This window comes from Micrasema longulum, unplaced genomic scaffold, assembly GCF_059751315.1.
Source record: "Micrasema longulum isolate JH-2025_06_02 unplaced genomic scaffold, ASM5975131v1 h1tg000244l, whole genome shotgun sequence".
Classification (NCBI taxonomy): domain Eukaryota; kingdom Metazoa; phylum Arthropoda; class Insecta; order Trichoptera; family Brachycentridae; genus Micrasema; species Micrasema longulum.
The window spans coordinates 526,211-551,503 of record NW_028277449.1 but is presented as its reverse complement, the minus strand read 5'-3'; the positions used below and the strand labels follow the sequence as shown (position 1 = coordinate 551,503).

The 25,293-nt window shown below is 31.2% G+C and overlaps 1 protein-coding gene across 1 annotated transcript in view; it reads left to right on the top strand.

The window, feature by feature from the left end:
• Nucleotides 1-25,293, top strand: part of LOC148283366 (facilitated trehalose transporter Tret1-like) — a 78,703-nt gene that overhangs the window by 22,049 nt on the left and 31,361 nt on the right. The window contains exon 2 of the mRNA XM_088223648.1: nt 17,643-17,924. Within this exon, the coding sequence (XP_088079774.1) occupies nt 17,868-17,924 (57 nt within the window). The 5' untranslated portion in view covers nt 17,643-17,867. The remainder of the gene's footprint in view (nt 1-17,642; nt 17,925-25,293) is intronic.

Genomic DNA, 25,293 nt, shown 5'->3' with positions numbered 1-25,293 from the left:
TTCCTCATTCTTATTCTGTCTCTTGGCCAGCATGGATCTTTCCATGGATCGCTGTGTGCATTGCTTTTCTGCATGTCTTTTTGTAAGGGCCGTGGTTTCTAATGCGTATGTAGTTGCTGGCTGTATGCAATTACTACTTGATTTATGAAAATAAAGTACTGCTAACTTATTGTTTTTGTCTTTTTTAAAAATAAATTTTAATTTATTAGAATGGATACACTTTAATAAAAGAAAAAGAAAAGGACTCGCTAAAACGGGAAACCGGTTTGTCAGCATGTTTTTTTTCCATTACAAAGAATATTGCAAAATTAAGTTATATAAATTAAGAAAACAATTCAAATAGTCTCGATACGTACCAATGAGGACAGCGTTTGTAATCGTGGTCCTGGTAAATAATAATGTATGTTTTATTAATAAATAAATAAAACATTGAAAAAAGGGAAAAAGCTTGGTGGCTCGAAAAAGGATGATTTGGTATTTCTGAGTCGAAGTTTAATCTCGATTAGTGAGACAAACCAGTTTTGTTCTTGTTCGGAATTCGATCATCGGACACTCCGCACACTACCTGACGGACTCCGGTCTGCTTTATTGGGAGGACGCCAACATGAGTCATACACTTCGGAACTAGAGTGCCATCTGTTGGTGTGATTAGGGAACGTGCCAGTAGCCAGTAGCCAATAGTCAGTAGCGTAGCATTTGCACGATAGTGATCACAATTTTACGCGACAGTGTACCTTGACCGATTTTGCTAAGCGTCCGCGAATTTGGTCACCGATTGTATTTTTTCAGTTCAGTACCAAAATACGGCGTTTATTGGCAAAAAAAGTGCATAGTTACAATTCAAAAATAAAATTAGAATTACTATTTTACATGTAAAAACTGCTAAAAAAATATTCCCAGCAGCTTCACTAGATACAAAAATACTTGTTCTAAAGCTACAAATATGTATGTATATGCAAATGCATATAACAATAAAAATAAAATGACTAAAGTCTGTTCATTATTACAAGAATAACGGCATAATATGTATTTATGTATGTATTTTCTTTCATATTTATGTTCAATATATGTTAAAGGCAATTTAGGCCGTTTATGTAAAAATAAATAAATAATATAACGACATAGCGACATTTATTAGACAATTTTGTATCTATTTAAATTTGATAGAATTTATATTTTTCGTATATAAGGAAACTTTGTAAATATTTAAGTTAGTTTGTTTGAAAATGTCCTAACAAGACGAAACGCGTCACAATATACCCTTTGTATATTTTATAAAAAATAAAGTAGAATTATAATCCAATAAACTTGTTTTATTTTGGATACATTACCAAAATAAAATAAACATAGATCAACAATATTTAGAGTTTGTCCAAATTTTTGTAGACAAGGACTGGATTCAACTCCCTGGGGAGCTGTTTTTATTAACATTTTACAACAGAGATGAAGAACATTCAAGAGAAGGTAATAAAGAAGTCTAGGCATCTACAGGGCTACAGGCTAAATTACCTGGTCCATGAAGAGGTATAGAAATTGAGCAAATAATATTTTTAGGCGTTGCTTAGTATGTAGGTGAAATAATTCAATTAGATAAATCTCACCCGCATAAATAAAGGTTTCAGCTTTTTAACTTCACAAACATCAACAGATGAAAGAATTGAAGGAATATAGATGTCCAAATATAGGCAGAATGGTGAATGTTACACAGCGTGTAAAGTGGCCACTTAAACCAGCCATTGACAGGTCATAAGCCCTGTAGATGCCTAGACTTCTATATTACCTTCTCTTGAATGTTCTTCATCTCTGTTGTAAAATGTTAAAAAAAACATAGATGTCTAAAGTTTTCTTTATAGTTTATTACCTTGCAGTTTTCAAGTTTAAACCAACTCTTTTTTTTCTTTTTTTAAATATATTTATTTGTTTTATTGGGTAAATAAACAGTGTGTACAGAAATATTCATAATTTCTTTATATATTAGTGTGGGACACTCATGCATCGTGTAAATAAATTCACCTTTGCATTTAAAAAAAATATATTTATGATAGCTGACAATTAAATAAATTTCTTCAAGCTTGCATTGTAATCTAGTGGATTATGCAGCCAACAATTTACTGAAGATATACTCGGACCAGAGAAAATCAACATGTAATAACACTGACTAACCTGGTGTTGAGGCTTCCTTCTTCTTGGCAATCAGCTCAGGCAATTAGGGGAATTTACTGCAGGCACAAAAATTTTGTCTGGAGTTGGCGAATGATGGTGAACGGCGATGGGGGATGAAATGTTTGCGGCGTTGTGCGAGTTTAGGCGAAGTTTTAATAACTTTCACTGCGAAAATAGCGAAACTCTTTTGTCAATTCAAAAAGGCGTGCCTAACATTTAGTCGAAAAAGCAAAGAGAAGCGCGCGGACCAAACAGTGAAATGTAATATACTTTAGAAATGTTAATAATTCGTATATATTTCAGTAATAATTAGATAGACGTTAATATTGGGATATTCATATATTTTGTTTATACTATTTTAAGACTTGATAAAAAATTGTGTACACTTAAGACAATAAGTGAAATTATGTTAAAAATAACAAATTTAAAAGATAAGAAATGAAAAAATATATATATAATTATAAAAATAATTATAAATCTGCTTTTCTCAATATTTCAATGATTTTTTACACTGTCACAAAAAATATCATCCTCGGGAAATCTATTGTTCTATTTATTTATTTATTCATATTTTTCTCTTACAAACTATAATTAATAATAAAAATAATTTGACCTCACTGAGGATACCCGTGCCGAAGACACTTAACAATATACTTTTTTGAAATGTTTTTACATTTGAGAATAAACAAAGAAGACTTACTTAATAAACAGAAATAATTAACAAAATATTCACAGTTTTAAAAACTAGGTGTATAAGTACATCTATATTGTTTATATTACAAAACGCACAATGAAAATAACAAAAACCTAACATCACTATCCATTTTTTTAGCCTTTTTAAACATTTTCTCGTTACTAATTGTTTTAACAGATAGTGGAAGTAGGTTATAGCTTTTAATTAAATAATACTTAAAATCCCTTTGTCCGAAAGTGGTATTAGTTTGTATTTGTTTAAGTTGTCTTTGTGTTGAAGATCTAGTGATTATATTATTGCTCGCATATTCTAGGTATTGTAGATAGTTTGTGGACGCATTGTCTGTGTAAAACAGAGGATTTTGTCTTAATATAAAAACCCATAAGTTTAATAAAAATAAATAATTGAAATCAATTTGACGGTAGGTACCCTATTTTTGCACTACGCTGTACCTTGACCTATTTTGTCAAGTGTATGCGAATTTTGTCCCCAGCTACAAAACAATTGTAGCTAAATAATTATGACAGTTACTATCTTGCTGATATTAGGCGCGGATTTATGATCGGCTTCATGCGTAACCTTTAATTTCAACTTTTAATATCAACTTATTTTTACTTTTTCATATGTACATCTACTACCTGCATCTAATTAATTATTGTTGGTTGTGAATTTTTAATAAGAAATATAAATGTTCATGAAAGCAGAGAGAGAGGGGAGGAAAGTAGAGTTGGAGCAATACAATGTCTTCTCCCTGTTATGTTATTTTTAATCAATTTTTATATTTTTAAATATTTCTTTAAGAATTAAATTATTATTTCCCCTCTTCTCCTGCAAACATAAAAAAATATTATGAAATCTGTGATTGGTCTTACTTTTTTGAATTATTCTTTTGTACCTTGTATTCATAAAAAGACTGTATGATTTCCTTATAATAATAAATATTAATATTAAGGAATAAATAAATATTGTTTTTTACATGCACAAACTCTGTTTGTGTTTATAGAGGATTTTTGTATCAAACAGTATATTATCGAGTTTCGAGACCAGTCTCTTTGTCAGGACACCAATTTAACCAACATGCAAAACCCACTATACACTTTACACCTCCACCTTGTCGCACCAAAATATAAAACCAACACGACATGCATTTTGATAAGCAACCCTTACATACACTGATTAGGTTATGAAAATATTTTATGCTGTGGGAGAAATAGTTTTAAAAAAGGGAGGAGCGTGAGCTTAATAGTCATGGGGTGACCATTACAATGAAAAATAAAATACTATTATTGTCCTTTAGTTTACGTTGGAAGAACATAAAAAAATTAAGATATTCGTGTTAAAGAACATTTTAGGGTGTTGTCACAATAACGATTTCTCTGAATTCGCAAATCAAGTTCAATCATGTCTTTAATAAAGATACAGGAGTTTAAATCTTACATAAAATAATAAAGGGCTTAAAGTAAATAAAATAAAAATATTTATCAAATTAGGAAAGCAAAAAATAATGATCAATCATAAATCAACCTTATAATATAGCCCATTTTACGATTTTCCATTGTAATGGTCACCCTTTACAAATTAAACTCACGCCTCTCCTTTCATCCCTTCCATCTTTTTTTCAACTATTTCTCCCACAGCATAAAATATTTTCTTAAGCTAATCAGTGCATGCAAGGGTTGCTTATCAAAATGCATATTTATTTATTTATTTTATTTTATTTGGGATTTTTACAGCTATTACATAAACAAAATAACTAGAAAAATCTTAACAATACTAAAGCCAATTAAAAAAATTCACTGTAAATATAATGACACATAATATATAAGAAAAGAAGTTTAGTAATTGTATTTGTGTGACGTTTGTATTTATGTGTATGTGAATGTGTGTATGCGTGAACGAATGAGGGAGAGGATACATGTGCGTGTGGGAATGAATGAGTGAGAGGGTGCGTGTGTGTGGGTGCCGAAGTATGAAAATAATATATTTGCTTAAAACTTGTAAATTGTATTAAAAATGGTACAATAAAGAGCTTAGTAAAAAGTTAGAAACCTTTTTGTTAAAATTCAAATGACGAAATGATATAAATTGTTTTTTTTTTTTTTTAAGTATGTTAAATTTCAAAACCTGAACATTCTGAAAAAAAAATCTGAAAATTCTGAAAATTCTGAAAAAAAAAGCATTTTACAACTGATACACATCGAATGAATAATGTGCGACGAGTCCTATACAATACAGTAGGTAACCACAAAATGCAGTAAATACGAAATAATGACAACAATAAAATAAGGTTTGACAATACGCGAACGTTGATTCAAAACGAACACACAAATGCATATTATATGCACCTACATAATATAAAAATAAGAATAACATATAAGTTTAATAGAAATGATTCGGATTATAAAAATCAGGTGTCACAAACAGTTGGCCCGCAGTACGGGGATACATAATTATATTAAAAGATCTTCTCACTATAAAACTAATATTTGTTCAGGGATAGAGAGCAACGGAGAGGAGGACGCGGACAAAGACAACTTATTACTTATGCCATATCGTGTTGGTTTTATATTTATGTGCAACAACTACGAAGAAGGTGAATAGTGGGTTTTGCATGTTGGTTTAATTGGTGTTCTGAAGAAGAGACGGGTACGTTTCGAAACCGGTAGATATAGAAAAATCGGTTAGTGGTTATATGCAAATATTTAATGAACATTTAGTAAAATGTTAGACCACAAGGTTAATGATTCAAATATAAATAGTATAGGTATTTTCTTATTCAAATTGTATTCATTTGCATTATACAGCCACGTGTGTGAAATATGAATGTGATATAATGCTTCCAAATTCGTATGATTCAGAGCGTGGACTGTTTTACAGTGGTTCAAAGCAAAATGTGTCAATATTATTTTAGCAATTCTAAGAATTATTGAGATCATCATAAACGTTTGCTTTATTTATTACATACACAGTAAAACGAAAATTAACTAAATGTGCAAACGTGTAGCAGATAACTAGACCAAAAGTAAAATATCACCTTTTTTAAAAATATTTTTAAAGTTATAAAGGTCTATGAAATACTGTCCAATAAAATATTTTTTTTTTGTTACTTAGTAGTACAAAAAATATTTTTAAATTTGTAATTTTGAATTCCCGCGAAAAACGCATCGCATTTCGACAGCATTTAACTAACTTTCATAATTATTTTTTTTATTCTACGCTTCGCTCCCATACATTAGAGTTGGCACTAGAACTCCACTGTGAACTGCTAGTTTTGCCTCCTACGATAAACATTTGTTTGTCAAAGTAGATTTCAGTGCACCGTTCGCCCTGATCCCGGCACTCACCCTCCTTTCAAAATCTTTCTCGGCCTTTCTGTCCCTAGTAAACATACTGTTCCCTGTTCCCGGCACTCACCCTCTTTTAAATATCTTTCTCAGTCTTTTCATCTCTACTAAACATATTTATGTATGCCAGTAAATATGTTTATTATTACGTTTTGTACTTTTTACATTTTTGATAACTTTAAAAAAAATATATATATATTTATTACATGTAAACGTATTTTTAAATATTGTTTATTAGCAATTCCTTGATTTTCAATTTATTGTATTTTATTTCTGGGTATGTATTAGACCGTAATTAATTCATAACTAACATCATCCGCTGTGAAAATATTAATTTGTGTTTTTTTTACAATAATTAACGTTTTTATTTAATTATTTTAATACTCTGGCTAACTTATTTAATTCTACAATATCCCCAAGGGCATTAACAAAAATAATACAGGTAAGTACAAACATAGTTATAATTAAAAAAATAAACAACAACCCTTTTTAAGAAAACTGCAATGCAAAATCTAAAGTAAAACTTTGAGTAGTAAAAAAATAAAAATATTGATTTAATGTAACATTAATAGGTATAAAAATTTGTGTTGAAAATATTATTTTTTTGAACAGTGGGTATATAAAGTAAATAAGAAAAATTGAAAAGCAGATTGTAAAATGAGATCCGTACATTATGTATCGACAAAATCAAGAAAAGCTCAAGAAGCTCTGCGTTAGTTTGGACATGTAGAGCGAATGGACAGCGAAAGAACGGCTAAAATATTAATGTTGCGAATGTTGATGGATGCAGAAATAGAAAAAGACCGAGAAATACATGGCATGACCAAATCCAACAAATATTTGAAGGACATGTTAAATATCGGAATAATCGGCGCGCGTGCATTAGAAGATGTATGAATGTAGAGCAAGCGCGATCTGTATGCAAAGATAGAGTGATGTGTTGTTCTATCGTCTCTGCCTGCCCTTACGGGGAAACGGCGTGATGGTTTGTTAGTTTGAAATTGTAAATCGAATCGGGTTGTGGTCCCGTGGCTAGTGTTTCGGACTCACGACTCAAAGGTCCATGGTTTAAATCCCACTCTACCCTAACTTGATTCCCATTTTCTAATAGTGAGTTATTTACAACTCATTGTAAATAGCCCTTGAAATCAAATATTTGGGTAAATTGTAAGAATGTATGCATAAATAAATAAAAATATGAATATGTACTTAAAAGCACTTCTAATGTATGTACGTTAGAGTGGGCTGATGATGTATGAAGTTTTTTATTTTTTTAGACACGAAAGAGAAAGGGGTTTAAAAAGTTGCATTTTGAATCACATTGAACGTAAAAATTATTTAAAAAAATATTTCATACTTCTTTTGGCCCTCAACCGAGGTTTGAAGTTTATCAGTGTCTGAACATTTTGTAATTTATCTATATTGATAAAATAATTTTTTTGTTAGTAAAGATATAACTTAATCTCATTACAAAAACACGTTTTACAACTACCGAAATGCAAAAAGTTTACACTCCACGGAACTAATTCCGTTGAGCGCCTGTCTAATATAGACGAAAACAATGGCTCATTAAAACAATGCTACCCATTTATCACAAAACAAAGTGCAACTCACGCCCTTAGATGCTTATTTAATAAGTTTTAATGCACATTATAAAATTGAATTGTACCGATTTTGTTACCCAAATACGAAATGACAGCCGGTTTAGCGCAAAAATACGCCTTTTTCGAAAACTTCAAGCTCTGGTTGAGGGTCAAAAGTAGTATCGAATATTTTTTTTGAAATTTTTGCATTCAAAGTAATCCAAAAGGCAACTTTTTAGACCCCTTTCATTTCGAAATTCGGAAAAAAATAATGTACGTACAGTACATATGAAATATTGTGGGAATTATTTGGATATGTACGTCGTATGTGCCATCGCATCGAATGCTATCAATTTCAATCAAACATAAATTGAATTAAAATGTGCAGCGCATATGGTCGAAATGCATTGGAGTGTCCATTACAACACGTTAAACTAAATCACCATACTTACGAGACTGATATTCCATAATGTAAGTGCTATGATGGTTTGTACTTTATATACAAAGAGAATTGACTGCAGACAAACGGTTCATAAATTTACGATATAAATGTTGGTGGATGAATTTTGTCCGTGTCCAGGCGAATAAGTAAAAAGTTCTGTGTGTAAAACAAAATCACAACGCTTGACGACTGTTTTTAATTTCATGGCAACTTTCAGGTGAAAACTGACTCAAATCCTCACAGGCCACGGAGGTTTTATGAGCTATCTTCACCGTTTTAAGCTCTCAGAAATCAAAAGCTGTCCATGTGATGACGAGACACCCCAAGATGTCCCTCGTTTGTTTATGCATTGTCCCATTTTCAGCTTAGAGCGAATGCAGCTAGAGGCGCTATGTAGAAGTCTGAATGAGGATCTATAATATATCGTAGCAGTAATAAGTCAAAAGGACTTATCGCATGAGGTATCATACATGGTAAAAATAGTTAATGTGATTGCTGAAATAAATAAAAATAGGACACAAAATGCCGAACGCTCTGAACGTGGAACGGAAGGTCTGTTGACGCCTGTCAATAGTCCGGCATCTCCTGTATGAGTTTTCATCACCAGATCCTCACACTATAGTCAGAAAAGTTAGAAGGAACATACCTTTTGCAATTAAAATAAGCCTTGTACATAATAAGCAAGGCAAAAAATAGGCAACTCTTTTATTAAAAATAAAAAAAAAAACTTTCAGGTGAATATCCTGTAAAGGGTCCTTCATTTGAATTGTTCTTTGTATTATATTATTTATAAATACCACAGTCTGTAAAACGGTTTTAGAGTATGCAGAAGGAATGATTTCACTGTATGGACGAATTGTTGGATAAAGTTGTCTTAAACAAAAATTGTCATGAATATGCCTCTAGACAAAAGGATAAAATAAGACTACCATTATTGAAAAGAGCTGAGTCGCAAAATTGTTTGATGTATAAGGGTTTAAAAATGTATGATGAGATGCCTGAATGTATGAAAAATGAAAAGTGTCTGAAAGAATTTAAAAATAAATGTATAAGTTACTGTAAGGAAATGTAAATATATATAGATGATGTAAATGTACATAATAGTTTATATTAGTTTTAATATAAGCTAACTTAAGAAATAAATAAAAAAAATAAAAAAAACAAGTTGGCTTGAAAGGCCAGGAAATTGACCCGAAGGGCCGTTCTAGCTTACTTATTCCCGTATTCACAGCGACACGGATTCTATTTCTGTTTATTCTGTTACGTTTGTAAATAAATACATCTGAGGGCAGTTTAATTCGTTTTCCGAGAAAGTCTTGTAATTTGTGGTGGACAGACAATTTTATGATGTTTACGCTTACGTACTGTTTCAACTGGAAATGTATAAATGTAATATATTTAAAGATTATTTAATGTTTATGATAGACCAAGAATCATCTTCGTTCCAACGTGGTTCCAACACATACAGTGGGTTGCCAAATTCATAGGGACAGTACTAATATTTTATGATTTTAATGTGGGTCGGTAGTGTATCTTCGTAATATCACAAAAAAACAGAACCTGAAATTTTTTCACTTAAGATCCATTCGTGCATACCTAATACTTTATGCAAATGTGAAAATTTACAAGAAATAAATTCAATAAAATATTTAAGGGTCATAATAGATTCTAAACTAAGCTGGAAAGATCAAATTATAGAAATATCCAAGCAAATACGGAAATCAGCATACATTTATAAAAGCCTAAGAAATATCTAGAATGCTCAACATATGAGATAAATTTACTTTGCTTTTTTCCAAAGCAAACTATCGTATTGTAATTTAGCTTGGGGAGATTGCTCTCGTTCAATCCTTGAATCAGTGAAAATAGCACAAAAATGGATCATGAAGATCATTCTAAAAAACCCTCGAGGTATCCAACGGAAGATCTATTCTCTGAGTTAAAGATATTGGATGTAAGACAATTGTTTGTTTACTTAAATTTTATGTTAAATCAAGTGAGGTCAAAAGAAGCCAACAAAATATAAACACTCGTTCAGCAACACAAATTGACTGTATTGTCCCATTGGTATCAACCGCCTTTGGTAAAAAGCAATATAATGTAATTGCACTTATTTGTTTATAAATTTGTATAAACCACTTTTTTCAATTACACTTTGACCAGTTTCGAGGTTACTACCTCATCGTCAGGGGTTTAACTAACTTATAATTACACGCGTTGCTATTTATATCATAAAATATTGTATGAAAGAAAGTGAAAAATGTTTTTGATAACAATAATATAAGCTCTAAAAATATTTAATGATTTATTGCCAAATATAAAAGACTCAAAATGTAAAATAAAAATAACTGCACATATAAATAGTTTAGCGAGAGATTTTTTTGAAAAATATTTGTAGATCAAAAAACGTAGTACTTTATATAATTGGTACACATATTATTTATATTTTTATATTTTTATGTATTTCATTACTTTATATTTGTTTTTATTGTATATGTTTAAGTAACATGTATACTAGTCACATATACATATATACTTTATATTTGTATAATAACGATTTTTAATTTCCTACATTTTATTAGCTAGGCATTTATAATTAAGCAGTTTTAGTTTTTTTGTTGTTATATTAGTATATGACTACTTATAATCTAAAAGATAAAAAACCCTCGATCTTAGAACAGGCTGAGCCATGTTAGATGGAGACTATCATAAACAGAGAACACTCCGTTTTTATTTTCTATTCATTAGTTTTATAAAGATTCCCTGTTATTAAATATGTATACTAATTTTAAGCAATAAATGTATAAAATAAATAAAAAATAAAAGCTCAGGAGAATTAATATTCTATCGTTGCGTACGCGTCCCCTTGTTACATATCGATGTACCTAAACTTGAAGGGTGAGGGAGGGTTCGTTAGTGTATCTTCTTAATCTCAACCCTGATGCTTCACTTAGGTGCGAATGTGGAAAAATAGCAAAAAGGTACAAATATAAAATACACCCATACATTCGCATTATTTTAGTAACGAATAATATTATCGTTTGATCTGTTCGTAGAACGATTAACACGAAGTTTATGGCTTGTTTCATGGGATTTGACACTTTTGAGTACCAAGTACTGAGTGCTAAATGTACAGACTAACGAGTCATAACTTCACATTACTTCAACGGATCATGCATTATTTTAGAATCCTACTTTAATGTTACTAAGAAAAATATATTACATGCGTGCAATTCTAAGAAATACATACGTATAGGCATGACTTTATACCAAGTTTATAAATAAGGCCATCGATATCTTATAAGTTTGTCCAAATGTTTATAGACAAGTGTTATAAGGAATCACACTTGTTTCTACAAACTTTGTTGGCTTATATATTATATAAGTCATTGTACAACTCTGCTCTGGAATATCTAAGGAAACCATGCGTTCCAGATAAAAAAAACCTAAATAAAACGGTTCTTACAGCCCGTGTGACGAGTGATATGTGATGTTATTTTATCGACTTTTTATTTAAAATATTTTATTATTATATATAATATCCCCTCATACCAGCACTTTTGCTGATTGGGAATATTTCGTACAAATAAAGTAATGTAATATGTAAAGTTTAAAAACCTTGTATTTTGTCATAAATAAAAAAAACATAAATGAAGGTAAGGTGATCATCCCTAAGTGCTAATCCAGGAAGATGAAATATTGCAATGTAGAACCATTTTAATCAATATTTTGATACTTCCCAGTTCTATAGGAAAATTACTCAAAATCGTATTTTGAGTTAATGATGCTAGATGGTAAAGAAACACTCCTTTTCCATATTTCAGTAAAAAAGATCCGTCAAATTTGACTATGGAACACTGTCATTCATATAAAAAAAATAATTGTAAATAACAAATAAATAAAATACAAAAAAATATGTGCAGGACTCATAATGAGCTATTTTTAGTTATTTCCCTATAGAACTAGGGTATCGTGTCGATCTTCCCTAGAATCGAACCCGGGACCTCAAGCACGGTAAACGAACGCGCAAACCACGACACTACGAGGTGGACTTATTTACGCTCAATTTCCTTACACAAAATTTTTATCTGAGAGCAGCCATGTCAAATAAAAAAATTTAAAATAAAAATGTTAATAGGGGCTAAATTTCTTATTGTCCATGCGCTCTGTAGCTGCAAGACGTTCTGTTATCTAGCTCATATATATCATATTTGTAATATATCATAATTGGAGACGAGGAACTAGAATCCCAACTATCCATGCGCTCTGTAGCTGCAAGACGTGTTGGGATTTTTATTTATTGTACAGCGCCCTTGAGGTGATTTTCACAAAAATGGCGCTATATAAATTATCCAAACATTATTATTACTATCATAGAGTCAAAAACTCTCGTCCAGAATTCTGGTTCTACACAGAACTGTATTCTTAATCCGCCCGTACACAGAAAACATTTTGGAAACTTCATTACCAAACGTCTTGCAGCTACAAAGCACATGGACGAGTAGAATGATGTAAGTTATCAATAATAATAATAAATTACACCTGTCTCGATTCATTACATAATGAATAACTCCTTTATACGATTGGGTTTCAAGGCAACCTCCCACGCGTTGAAAGTTCCTATGAAACTTGAACTTTTGAAATAGCTTACCTTACGAGCTTTAGTTATTAGTAAGCCCAATAACTACTCAAGTCATTCATCATACTTATCTTCAGGTGTAAAGGAATTTAAATTGTAAATGAAATAATAAGGAAACGGACATTTAAAAAAAAAAGTATTTTTTATTATTTTTTTTATTAATAAATTTCACAAAAGGCACATGTTTTTTTTTAAATTCTATACATTTCTACTTTTACACATCTAGTAAATGTTATTACTGTAACTCTCCAAAAAAGAGACTACGAGTAACTCTTGTGCTTGGAGAGTGACTTACACTGTAGTATTTGTTTATTGTTTATTACAAGAATTCATATAATTATAAAAACGAGTACATAAGAAAAAAAAAACCAAGGATATAGAAAGAAAAAACAAAACAATAAAACATTCATACTAATTAAAATTTAATGTAGTTTTTACACGTGTTCAAAAAATTTCTTTAGATTTACTTTAAATTTATTTATTGGTGTATTATTTTTAATGGTTTTAAGTTCATTGGGAAGATTATTATAATTTTTTACACCTTTGTAGACAAAGCAATTTTGACCATGACTTGTGTGAAATTTAAGAATCTTTATATTATGTTGGTATCTGACTGACTTATTCATCTCAAATTCTTTTTTTTTTTCAACACTAAGTTCACATAAATCAACTTTGTATAATCATTTCAAAGATGGTGGACGGTACCTTTAATTTCGCTATGTAAACACTCATACTAATTAAAACCTCGCTTCCTCTACATTCACACATCTTCTTATGCACGCACGCCGATTATTCTTACTTTTGACATGTCCATCTTCAAGTATTTGATGGACTTGCTCGTGTCATGTCTTTTCCTCGTTTTCTGCATCCATCAACATTCGCATCGTAAATCCTTTTAGCCGTTCTTTCGTCGTCCATTCGCTCCACATGTCCAAACCAACGCAGGACCCCTTTCTTGATTCTGTAGTGTAATAGCACATTTTAAACTAAATATTTAATATCAACCGTGCCGGGAATCAAACCCTATACCTCTTGCATGGTAGGCAAACGCGCTAAGAATAATAATAATAATGTATGGATAATTTATATAGCGCCATTTTCGTGAAAATCACCTCAAGGGCGCTGTACAATAAATAAATATCCCAACACCTCTTGCAGCTACAAAGCGCATGGATGGTTGGGATTCTAGTTCCTCGTCTCCAATTATGATATAATTCAATTATGATATATATGAGCTAGATAACAGAACGTCTTGCAGCTACAGAGCGCATGGACGATAAGAAATCTAGCCCCTATTCACATTTTTATTTTTTATTTTTTTATTTGACAACGAAGCTTAGAGTTTAAGTGATATTTTAAAAACGAAATAAAAAGTAAATTTATAAAATTAGAATTTAGATAACAACGAGTCTTGCAGCTACTGAGCGCATGGACGGTTGAAATTCTAGAACCCATTTACTAAATTTAGATATTTGATAGTTGATAACATTTACCTAACATGATAGCTAACATCATAAAAAGTCTTGCAGCTTCAAAACGCACCGACAAATGGAATTTCAACAACATAAGAATGATTTTAAAAAGTTAATGATAAAAAATAATATATATATTTATAATATATACATTAAGCAAAGAACTAGTAAGTATGGCAATTAAGTGAACATGTAACAGCACAAAAAGTAAAATATAATAAACTAACTACTTTTAAAGATAGCATTCCTTAACTTATTATTAAGGTTAACAAGACAATAGACGATACCCAAACTCAAACTCGTCCCTATTTTATTTTGGTATGCAGTAAACATGATCTATTGTCTTTTTCCTAGTAAATAACTGTAAAAACACTCGGCTTACATTTGGCTGTTCCCTGGGAGATGAAAGTAGAAACGCATCTGTGTGCGTAGTGTAGAGTGTAGGTACCAAGGAATATATCCGAATAACTACACAACGAGGCCGTGAACGAGTATATTAATATAATAAAATAAATAAATAAATAAAAAACATATCAAATATATATAAACTTCTCAAATAGATATAAATAATAAAGAGTCTTCCAATAGGGATGATACAATTTTAAATGGGTATAATCTCAACACTTATTTTTTTTATCATTCCTTCACGCTTCAACAAAGTTTCGAAGTTATTAAATTGTTTTATCAAAATCAGTGTTCATGTGTGAATACTGAAAGAAATTTAAAAATAATTCATGGACGACATTATTCAGTTAATCGACCCACTTTTCATCGTATTGCAGACAAATTTGAAAATGATTTTTTTTTGACACGATGCAAGTACGATACCAGTACGACAAAAAAATGCACGTACACAAGAGAATATTGATGCAGTAGCAGCAAGTGTAAGAGATAATCAAAATTTATCAATTGAACGTCGTTCCCAAGAATTAAATCTTTCTCAAACAACAACATGGAGAATTTTAGGAAAAGATTTGAGTTTACACCCTTACAAAATTCAATTGGTTCAAAAATTAAAGCCAGCAGACCACCACCAACGTCGTTTATTTGCTGATTTTGCTTAAGCACAAATCAATGCATTGATGTTAAGTGATGAAGCTCATTTTTGGTTAAACGGTTATTTAAGCAAACAGAATTTTAGAATTTGTAGAATTCGGAGAAACGTGTTATTGGTGAAATAACACCAAATTTACGTGAAAGAGTGATGGGAAATTGGGTTGACAGAATGCGGTATGTACAGAAAAGTCGTGGTACTCACATGAACGGCGGCCTCCGTGGTGTAGTGGTCAAGACGCTTGACTCACACGCGAAAGGTTCCGTGTTCGATTCCCGGTGAGAACAGGCGTCGTGGCGCAGTTGGTAAGACGGCCAACTGTGAAACTGGCGTCGCGGGTTCAATTCCCGCCAGTTGCAAGAAAATAATCCAAGAAAGATTTTTCTCTCAATTGGTCTGGGTGTTGTGGTGTATTTTTTAATACCTCCTCCCATATTCCCTCTATCCCACCTGCTGACAACCCTCAAAATAGAGGCTTAGCGGGTTATTCCTTTAAGATGAAAAAAAAAAAAAAAAAAAGATTTTTCTCAAGCCTGGGTTTTCTGTGATGTAATTCACCACTGTAATTGGGCCTCCTGGCCTGTTGTGGTGCAAAAATAATTAAATATTATTTTTCATTCTTAATGGCATAATGTAACCTTTCAAACAAAATAAAAAAATTGTGTTTCACTGAATTATTTAAGTGTTTTTTTTTAATTATTAAATTGTGTCAATTTTAATGAAAGACCGTTTAGTATTGTATTTTTATTTCAAGATTTTTTTTCGTGTTACGTATACCTTGAAATACATATTTAGTATGTAGATAAACGTATTGAATAAATAAATTTTTTATTTGTCTGCCCGGATATATAACAAAAACAAAAACAAACCATCACGCCGTTTCCCCGTAGGGGTAGGCAGAGAGGATAGAACGCCATAACACTAACTTGGCATACAGACCTTGCTTCCTCTACATTCATACATCTTCTCATGCACGCACGCCGATTATTCCTACTTTTGACATGTCCATCTTCAAGTATTTGATCGTGCCATGTCTTTCTCGGTCTTTCTCGTTTTCTGCATCCATCAACATTTGCATCGTAGATCCTTTTAGCCGTTCTTTCGCTGTCCATTCGCTCTACATGTCCAAACCAACGCAGCACCCCTTTCTTGATTCTGGCAATAATGCATGTCTCAGCCTTACACACTTCACGGATCTCGACATTTGTGCACCTATCATCGTTTTACCACACATTCGCCTGAGGGACCGCATTTCGACAGCATTCAACCTACTTTCATAATTATTTTTCCAATTCCATACTTCTCTCCCATACATTAGAGTTGGAACTAGAACTCCGTTGTGGACTGCTAGTTTAGCCTCCTGCGATAAACATTTGTTTGCCAAAGTAGATTTTAGTGCACCGTTCACCCTGTTCCCGGCACTCACCCTCCTTTCAATATCTTTATCGGCCTTTCCGTCCCTAGTAAACATACTTCCCAGGTACACGAATTCTTCCACCTGATTCAGAATATCTCCGTTCACGCTGATCTCACATTTAGTTATATTTTCATATTAGTTATAGTTATATTATTATTATGATGCCTACATATAATATCTCTAAATGTCACTCAACAGTCTCAACACTTTACCCAATAGAATTTTTAATTTATTACCAAAAGAACTTAAATTTAACTCACATTGTAACAAGAGCAAAATAAGAGAGTGGCTACTCGATCAAGAGTTTATATATGAATAGTAGCTTAGGTGTAAATATTTTATTTTTTCATATATATATTCTTGTATTTAAAAAATTAATGTATATATTATTATTTGTATAAACATGTTTATTCTGATCTTTCCGGCTGTTAATTTTGATATGTTATTCATTGTTTTTATAAATGTAAATAATATTATTAAGTCAGTATAAATGTAAATAATATTATTAAGTCAGTATAAATATAATCTTCACCAACAAGCTACAAAAAGTGGCTTGGTGGGATTTTAGTTTTAGTAAAAATATAACAAGTGAAATTTTTTTAAATTGTAAAAATGTATAATTATGCTATTAAATCAAATAAACTACAATTACTCAACTTACTCAACAATCAGGAATTCGATTCTAAAGACCTCATTTCCTTGAAGATAAACCAAACAAAACTAATGCATATAAAACTCTAATTTAATCAACACAAACATACTAAAAACTTCTGCATATTTACTTTCCCTCTATTTATGTTACTAATTTTATGACCTGTTATTTTTTTGTTTCAGAAATTCCTCGACATGCGATCTGCGTATCTCACTATGGACAGAAACGAAATTTCTAGAACATTTGACAGTTCCTAAAGTGGCTATTATATAAACAGTGATGACCCTAAAAACGATACAGACTCGAAACGATAAAACTTAATTGAATGTGAAGTGAAACATGTTTACAGTGTGAATTGTGCTTAAAGTGATAATACTTTAACCCCAAAGGGTGTAAAAATAGTTAAAATGGCGCAGGGTGAAACGACAACTTCGCTGGAACCGCATAAGCGGTATGGAACTCAAGTAAGTACTAGAAAATCTTTTTTTTTAGACCTAATAATAACAATGTTTGGATAATTTGTATAGCGCTATTTTTGTGAAAATCACCTCAAGAGCGCTGTAAAATAAATAAATATCCCAGCACGACATGCAGCTACAGAACGCATGGACGGTTGTGATTCTAGTTCCTCGTCTACAATTATGATATATAGGAGCTAGATTACATTTAACATTTAACATTTTAACATTAACATTTTTTTTTTTTGCACCACAACAGGCCAGGAGGCCTAATTACAGTGGTGAATTACATCACAGAGCACCCAGGCTTGAGAAAAATCACATTTTAATTTTTGTGTTCTCACCGGGAATCGAACCCGGAACCTTCCGTGCGTGAGTCAAGCGTCTTGACCACTACACCACGGAGGCCGCCACGTCTTGCAGCTACAGAGCGCATTGACAATAAGAAATCTAGCCCCTATTTACATTTTTATTTTTAAAATTTTTATTTGACAATGAAGTTTAGAGTTTAAGTGACATTTCAAAAAACGAGATAAAAAGCAAATTTATAAAAATAGAAGTTCGATAACAACAAGTCTTGCAGCTACTGAGCGCATAGAAGGTTGAAATTCTATACACCATTAACTAAATTTAGATATTTGATAGTTGATAACATTTACATAATATGATAAATATAATGCGATAGTTAACATCATAAAAAGTCTTGCAGCTACAGAACGCATCGACGAATGGAATTTCAACAACATAAGAATGATTTTGAAAAGTTAACAATAAAAAATAATCATAAAAAACACAATAATAATACATTTAGCAAAGAACTAGTAAGTATGGCAATTAAATGAACATGTAACAGCATAAAAAGTAAAATATAAAAAACCAAACAAAGATAGCATTCCTTACATTTTGTCAACTTGTATATTAGGTTTTATAATATTATAATAATATGATAGGTCTGACGCGATAAACGAGCAATAGTATGACAGCCCGCGCATCGGAACCAGAAACGCCCAACATTTTACAAACGTTATAGGTAACTAAATTCGTACTAATATCATGTCATTATGCATGTTCAGAGTGATATTACAAACGAATTTCGAATCTGCGAATGCATTGGCAATGCCCGAAATATGTATATTATCTTCTCCCTCTGACGCACAATTCATCGGTATGAAGCATTGTCTGTCTCTCTCAAATGACGATTTTAGGAGATATGTGGTATATTTTATACAAATTCAGGGCAAAGGATTGTGCAAAACAGAATATGCACTGGAACGATTGCGCATGCGCGGACAAGATGAGAAAATCGTCCGCTAGAGTCGATTTCGCTAGATCTTTTGGCGCTAGTATTGAATATTATGATGTTTACGAGTATAATATTGCAACGAATCCCTGTTTCTTTGTACCTACCAATAACATATTTTTACTATCAATAAATTTACTAATTTATTTACACAAACTTTTACTTGGCAGTGCACTGCACTTATGCACATACTAAGAAGCCGCCTCGGGCTAACACCTTAGATAAGTGGAAAATAACCCCCTTGCTTTTAGATTCACTGAATAATTAGTTTATTATTTGTTTAAATTCTATGACCTTGTGAATAATATTCTTTGTTAACTTTAGGTATTTGTTTTATATCACCCCATCGATGGGAGGAGTGCTCTCCCAAAACTGTAGTAGTGTTTCATTTTTATAATAACATATTTTCATGCCAAAAACCATTGTGAAATGGCCCGAAATTATAAAGGCACAATACTCTTCAAAAGCAGTACAGTTTCACTGATGTGAAAGATGATCTTTAAAATGATCATGTTCAGCTGCCTGACTGCTCTTCCTATCATGACCAAGACCAGACATGACCAGAGGCAGGTTGGTTCTGGAAACCTGCCTGAAAAGGTCTGTGCTGACGCTGCCGAAGACATCCATCCGGATCATCAAAATAACCGAGTTCTCAATATAACCTCTTATCAGAATGATACAATTTCATTTTCATTTAATATATGTATTTATTTTTAGTTACATTGAGAACATTACAGAGTATCCAATTAATTCTCAACACATTAGAAAATATTAATATGAGATTTATTTAATAAAAAAGAGAAAAAAAAGTCTTGTAAAATGGACATATGTAAATTGTAAATTTTAAAAAACATACTCCAATAGGTTACAAAAAAAATTTCATTTATGGGAAGATTACGAAATGTAATAGATTTAAAAAGTAGTATTCTCATATATAAAACAATAATATGTCCACACATAAATAACTGTTCTTCCATTTTTTTTTTATGTATTAAATAATTAAAAATAAACAAATTCTTCAAAATAAGGCGATGTGGATTATACCTTAAAGAAATATCTATTCTAACGTAGAAAGAATGCACAAAGAAATTGGCTTGCTCACAGTGAAGCAGCAAATTAAATATAATGTGGCATTTTTTTACATAAAATAATTAAGGGGATGAATAAAATAAAAACAAAAATAAAATTTAACCAACAATGTCATACATATGAAACAAGGGGTAAAAAAAAAAATTACCAATGAGGAGAAAAACAGAATCTCAACTCATTGTACAAAAGATTGAAGCTGTACAATGAGTTACCCAAAGAAATAATGGAGATAGAAAAGATCGAAATATTTCAAATTAATTTAAAAAAATATGTTATTAGGAAATTTTTATAAAAAAATGTTATTTATTTATTTATTCATTCATTTATTTATTTGACACTTTATATAAATATACATACAAGGGCGGGCATATTGCTTTAAGGCAATTTCTTCCTACCTACCCAAACCGTTCAGTTTGAGAAAATTATAAATACATGGACATATTGAATCTTACAATTTTATACAAAAATTAAAAGCAAAGATTAACAAAAATAAATATATTTATAAAAAAAAATAACACTATACTATGAAGAGAGGAGAGGGGGTGGGAAGGAAAAAAGAAGGATAAAGAAACAATTTAAATATTTAGATAGTGACATTTCAATCTTGACTTAAATGTAAATAAAGAAGGGGCGTCTCTAATATTAGTGGGTAGATTATTCCACAATCGAGCGGCTACTACTGTGAAAGAGGAGGCAAGACAATTAGAGCGATGACAGGGTATTAAAAGGGCTCTCTCGTTACTAGAACGAAGAGATAGTCCGTGTTGTGAAAGAGGTTGGATGAGCTCTCTCAGATAAACAGGCGAAGTAGGATTAATTAAAATATTGTGAAGAAGTGATAGAAGATAGTTATTTATATTTTATATTAGTTCTTAAGATGTTATGAACTCACTTAATAAAGCATAAATAAATAAATAATCATGTTATTATACAGCCATTTTATTAAGAAAAACGTTTTCTACCAAAACTACCATATTATACCGTACTATACCGTATTATACGGTAGAATACGTTTCTTACAATAAACTACCAATGGTATACTACCGGCCTTGCATCTCTAAATGCGATCCGAAACGTATGTAGAGTGCAAACGACACTTTGGACGCTTGTGGCAATGCGCACATGGTATTTTGTTTACAAGTGATACATTTTACTCAGTTTAGAAACGTCGACGTCGGCTAATTTTCACAAATTGCGAAACACAGGAATGTGCCGTTAAAATAATTTATTGCTCAATTCGTGGGGTGAAGGAATTTGTTTACTGCACATAATTTAGAGAGATATTTTGTGGTATAATGGTTTTTGATTATGTATGAACAAGTAATTATTATGAATAAAAATCTTTTACATATAAATCGCAGATACCTACATAATTATATATTCAGAGTACTGAATATTATTCAACAGTATATATTGAGAACGGTAGTGGTTACACACATAAAGAGAGACATTTACCCAAGCGTCAACCACAACCATAATACAAGATACTCTAATAGGGATCTGATACTAAGTGAAGGGGTCAACACTGTTCTGGCATCGAGACAACACTATAACGTAGGCAAAAAGGTCCATAACCTTTTGCCAGAATCGTGGAAAGACGGGAGTGTTGTCAAGTTACGGAAGGTGTTGACCTCGCTCTTTCATGACATCGGTCGTAGGGAGTCAGAAAAGTTGATGCATGCCACGGATTGGAGAACCTTACTGGATGTCAAAAATAAAAAATAAGGAATAATTAAAAAAATATATATTTATAGATGACAACCATGAAGTTTCGCATAAATAAATTGTCTATGTTTTTATGAATGTATGTATGTGTATGCGCATGGGTGTATGTACGTGTGTGTGTATGTACATGTGTATATTTATATATACATGTGTGTATATATGTGTATGTCTGTATGTATATGAATCAAAATGTGTATCCGAATAAGTTTATATTTTGTTTGTCTGTGCTCTATATTAATTTGTTAACTATTATAATATATAAAAATGTAATTGCCTAGCTTGGAACGGGGTACGTACCCTTGTAAGCTGGGCAAAGTGAATATGGAATTGTATTTTGATAAAGAGTGTGAATAAATAAATAAATAAATATTTCAATTTTAAATGTCAACATCTTCCAAACATAAAATAAAAGAATTTATTCTATCGGAAAACTTACTCAAAAACATTCTAAAATTATAAATGGTATATTTTAATACTGTTTAACTCTATAATACTATTAAACATGACACTTTTTGAAAAACTTAGGAATATAGGAATCCTCAATCAGGAATTGGAACTGTTCCAAAGTTACATGATAAACAGAAAGCAAATAGTAAAGATTATTAATAAATATAGCGACGTAACGGAAATTTCATTTGGCGTCCCTGAAGGAAGCATACTTGGACTAATTTTGTTTCTTATTTATATTTAAAAGACTCTATAATTATCTTTGCTGATGATACTGTGCTATTATCTCAAGGACGCTCATGGGATATTGTATGTGGAAAAGCTGAAAATGACTTAAAATTAATAAAAAAATGGTTAGACTCAAATTATGTAACACTAAATCACTCGAAAACAAAATACATAACATTTAAAATTAATAATAAAACTATATTTAATCTAAATCTTTCCTTAACTATTCACAGCTGTAATTATAATAACCGAATTCCGAATATTAAATGTATTTTTAAATTGTTGGACAGAGTAGATTCAATTAAATTTTTGGCAATTTATATAGATGGGAATTTAAGATGGACTAATCAAATTGAAAAAAGCAAATTCACTTTTTTAAAACTATAAGAAATATAATAAGCTTAAAAGAACCAGTAAAAGTACATTACGCAATAACTCAATCAGTTTTGGAATATGGGATAATTGGATGGGGATGTGCAAATAACACACTGATCAAGCAAATAATAATTGCACAAAAAGCTTAAATAAAAATTATCTTAAGAGTCCCAATCAGAACTAGCTCCCTCGGTATATTTGAAAATCTTAATGTAAAATCTATAAAACAACTTTATGTCAAAGCTTTGTTACTATACGCACGTAGACATTATTCTCTACCTTCTGTTTAAAATACAAAGAGTTACTAGATACTCCACTCTGATGCTGCAAAAAAATATAAAAATAAATACAACCTTCGGTCAAAGAGGATTGGCCAACTACTCGGTTAAAGTGTACAATCTACTATTATCCATAAGGACAATTAGTAAGTTCTTATTATTTTAGTTTTATTTTAGATTATTTTAGTTTTTTATTGTTTATTATGTTAATGATAATTAGGTTAATTCGATGAATTACGTTTTTTTATTGTTATTATTATGTATGTTAACTTTGTTAAATAGTTAATCTTAGGCATGTTTCACATTTTGTAAAATGTTTGCCTCGGCACGGGACACCCCAGCGAGGGAACATTAATATGTATAAAAAAAGAATACAAACAATGTAAAAGTATAAATAAATAAATAATAAATTTACTTGTAGGTAGGTAGTGACGTGATTGTTTATGTTTGCATAAAAATGTCTACCTTAAAACAGGTTGTACCTAGTTAAGCAGACTAGACATCATCCAGAGAAATCTATTACCTAAGTATGTATGTATTAGATATAGAAATTGTATTTTTTGTTAATAAACCATGATAATGATTATTTATGTAACTATACTTTCGGAACGTATGCTATAAAAAATAAAATAGATAAATTGATTAAGATCTATACTAGTCCTCAATTGGAAAAAGGAATAGAGATAGGAAAATAGGAGAGATTAAGGAAGAGGAAGGAGATGCTTCTTCGGGCGTAATTCAAACAGATATACAGTAGATCTTTGATAGTGGATGGAACAGGGTGGATTCTACAGATAACTTTTAAAAGGGAAAATATTGAAATATCACTTTTTTTTTCAATTTTAAATTAATGAGGGTCTATGAAATACTGTATAGTTTCCCAGTAAGGGAAGCCAGAGAGGATAGAACGCCACATCACTGAATAAGGCGTCTGGACTTCTGGGGTTTATCTTACGAATCTCCAAGATATTCTCATCACCAGATACACTCAAACTTCTTTACTATACTTATGTGCGTAGTCAACTCGAATTCGCTTCATTAGTATGGTCCCCTCAGTAAAATGTATATATTAATCAAATCGAGAACGTTCAAAATAAATTTATAAGGAGCCTGGAATATCGTTTTGGTAACATTGAAAATGATTACAGCGCATCTTTGATTAATTTTAATATAGAATCACTACAAAAAAGGCGTCTAACATGTGATTTAATTTTTATTTTCAAAATTCTTATTAATATGGTTGATTCGTCATACCTCTTACAAAATATTGGTTTCCTTTGTCCTCTTCGCTATACCAGATTAAATTCCCTTTTTTATATGGCAACTTGTAAAAACAGTTATATCACAAATTCATTCATTAGACGTACCTGTAGAAATAATAATGGACTCAGTATTGATGTAGGCATTTTTAACTGCACGTTGCATTTGTACATAAAATTTCTTCATGGAGTTGAGGATAGTTGCTGAATGTACATCTTGAGTGGTTTGTGTTATGTATATGTGCCACATGTAATGTATGTTTATGTATGTTTTATATGTGCGTTCATGAGTGTGTGCGTGGATAGCTCGGGGTGTGCATTCGGTATTTTTTTTATTACCTATGACAACCTCCATGGAAAACGCAAATGGTAACAATCATTCTTTTCTTACTTAAGTTTCTTATTAATTTGATTTTTTTGTAACATTTAGTGTTTAAATCTTTTGCATAATTTATAAAAACTTAATTGGTCTTTTGGAATTGGAAAAATAATGATGAAAGTAGGTTGAATGCTGTCGAAATGCGATCCCTCAGGCGAATGTGTGATAAAACGATGTATGATAGGTGCACAAATGTCGAGATCCGTGAAGTGTGTAAGGCTGAGACATGCATTATTGACAGAATCAAGAAAGGTGTGCTGCGTTGGTTTGGACATGTAGAGCGAATGGACAGCGA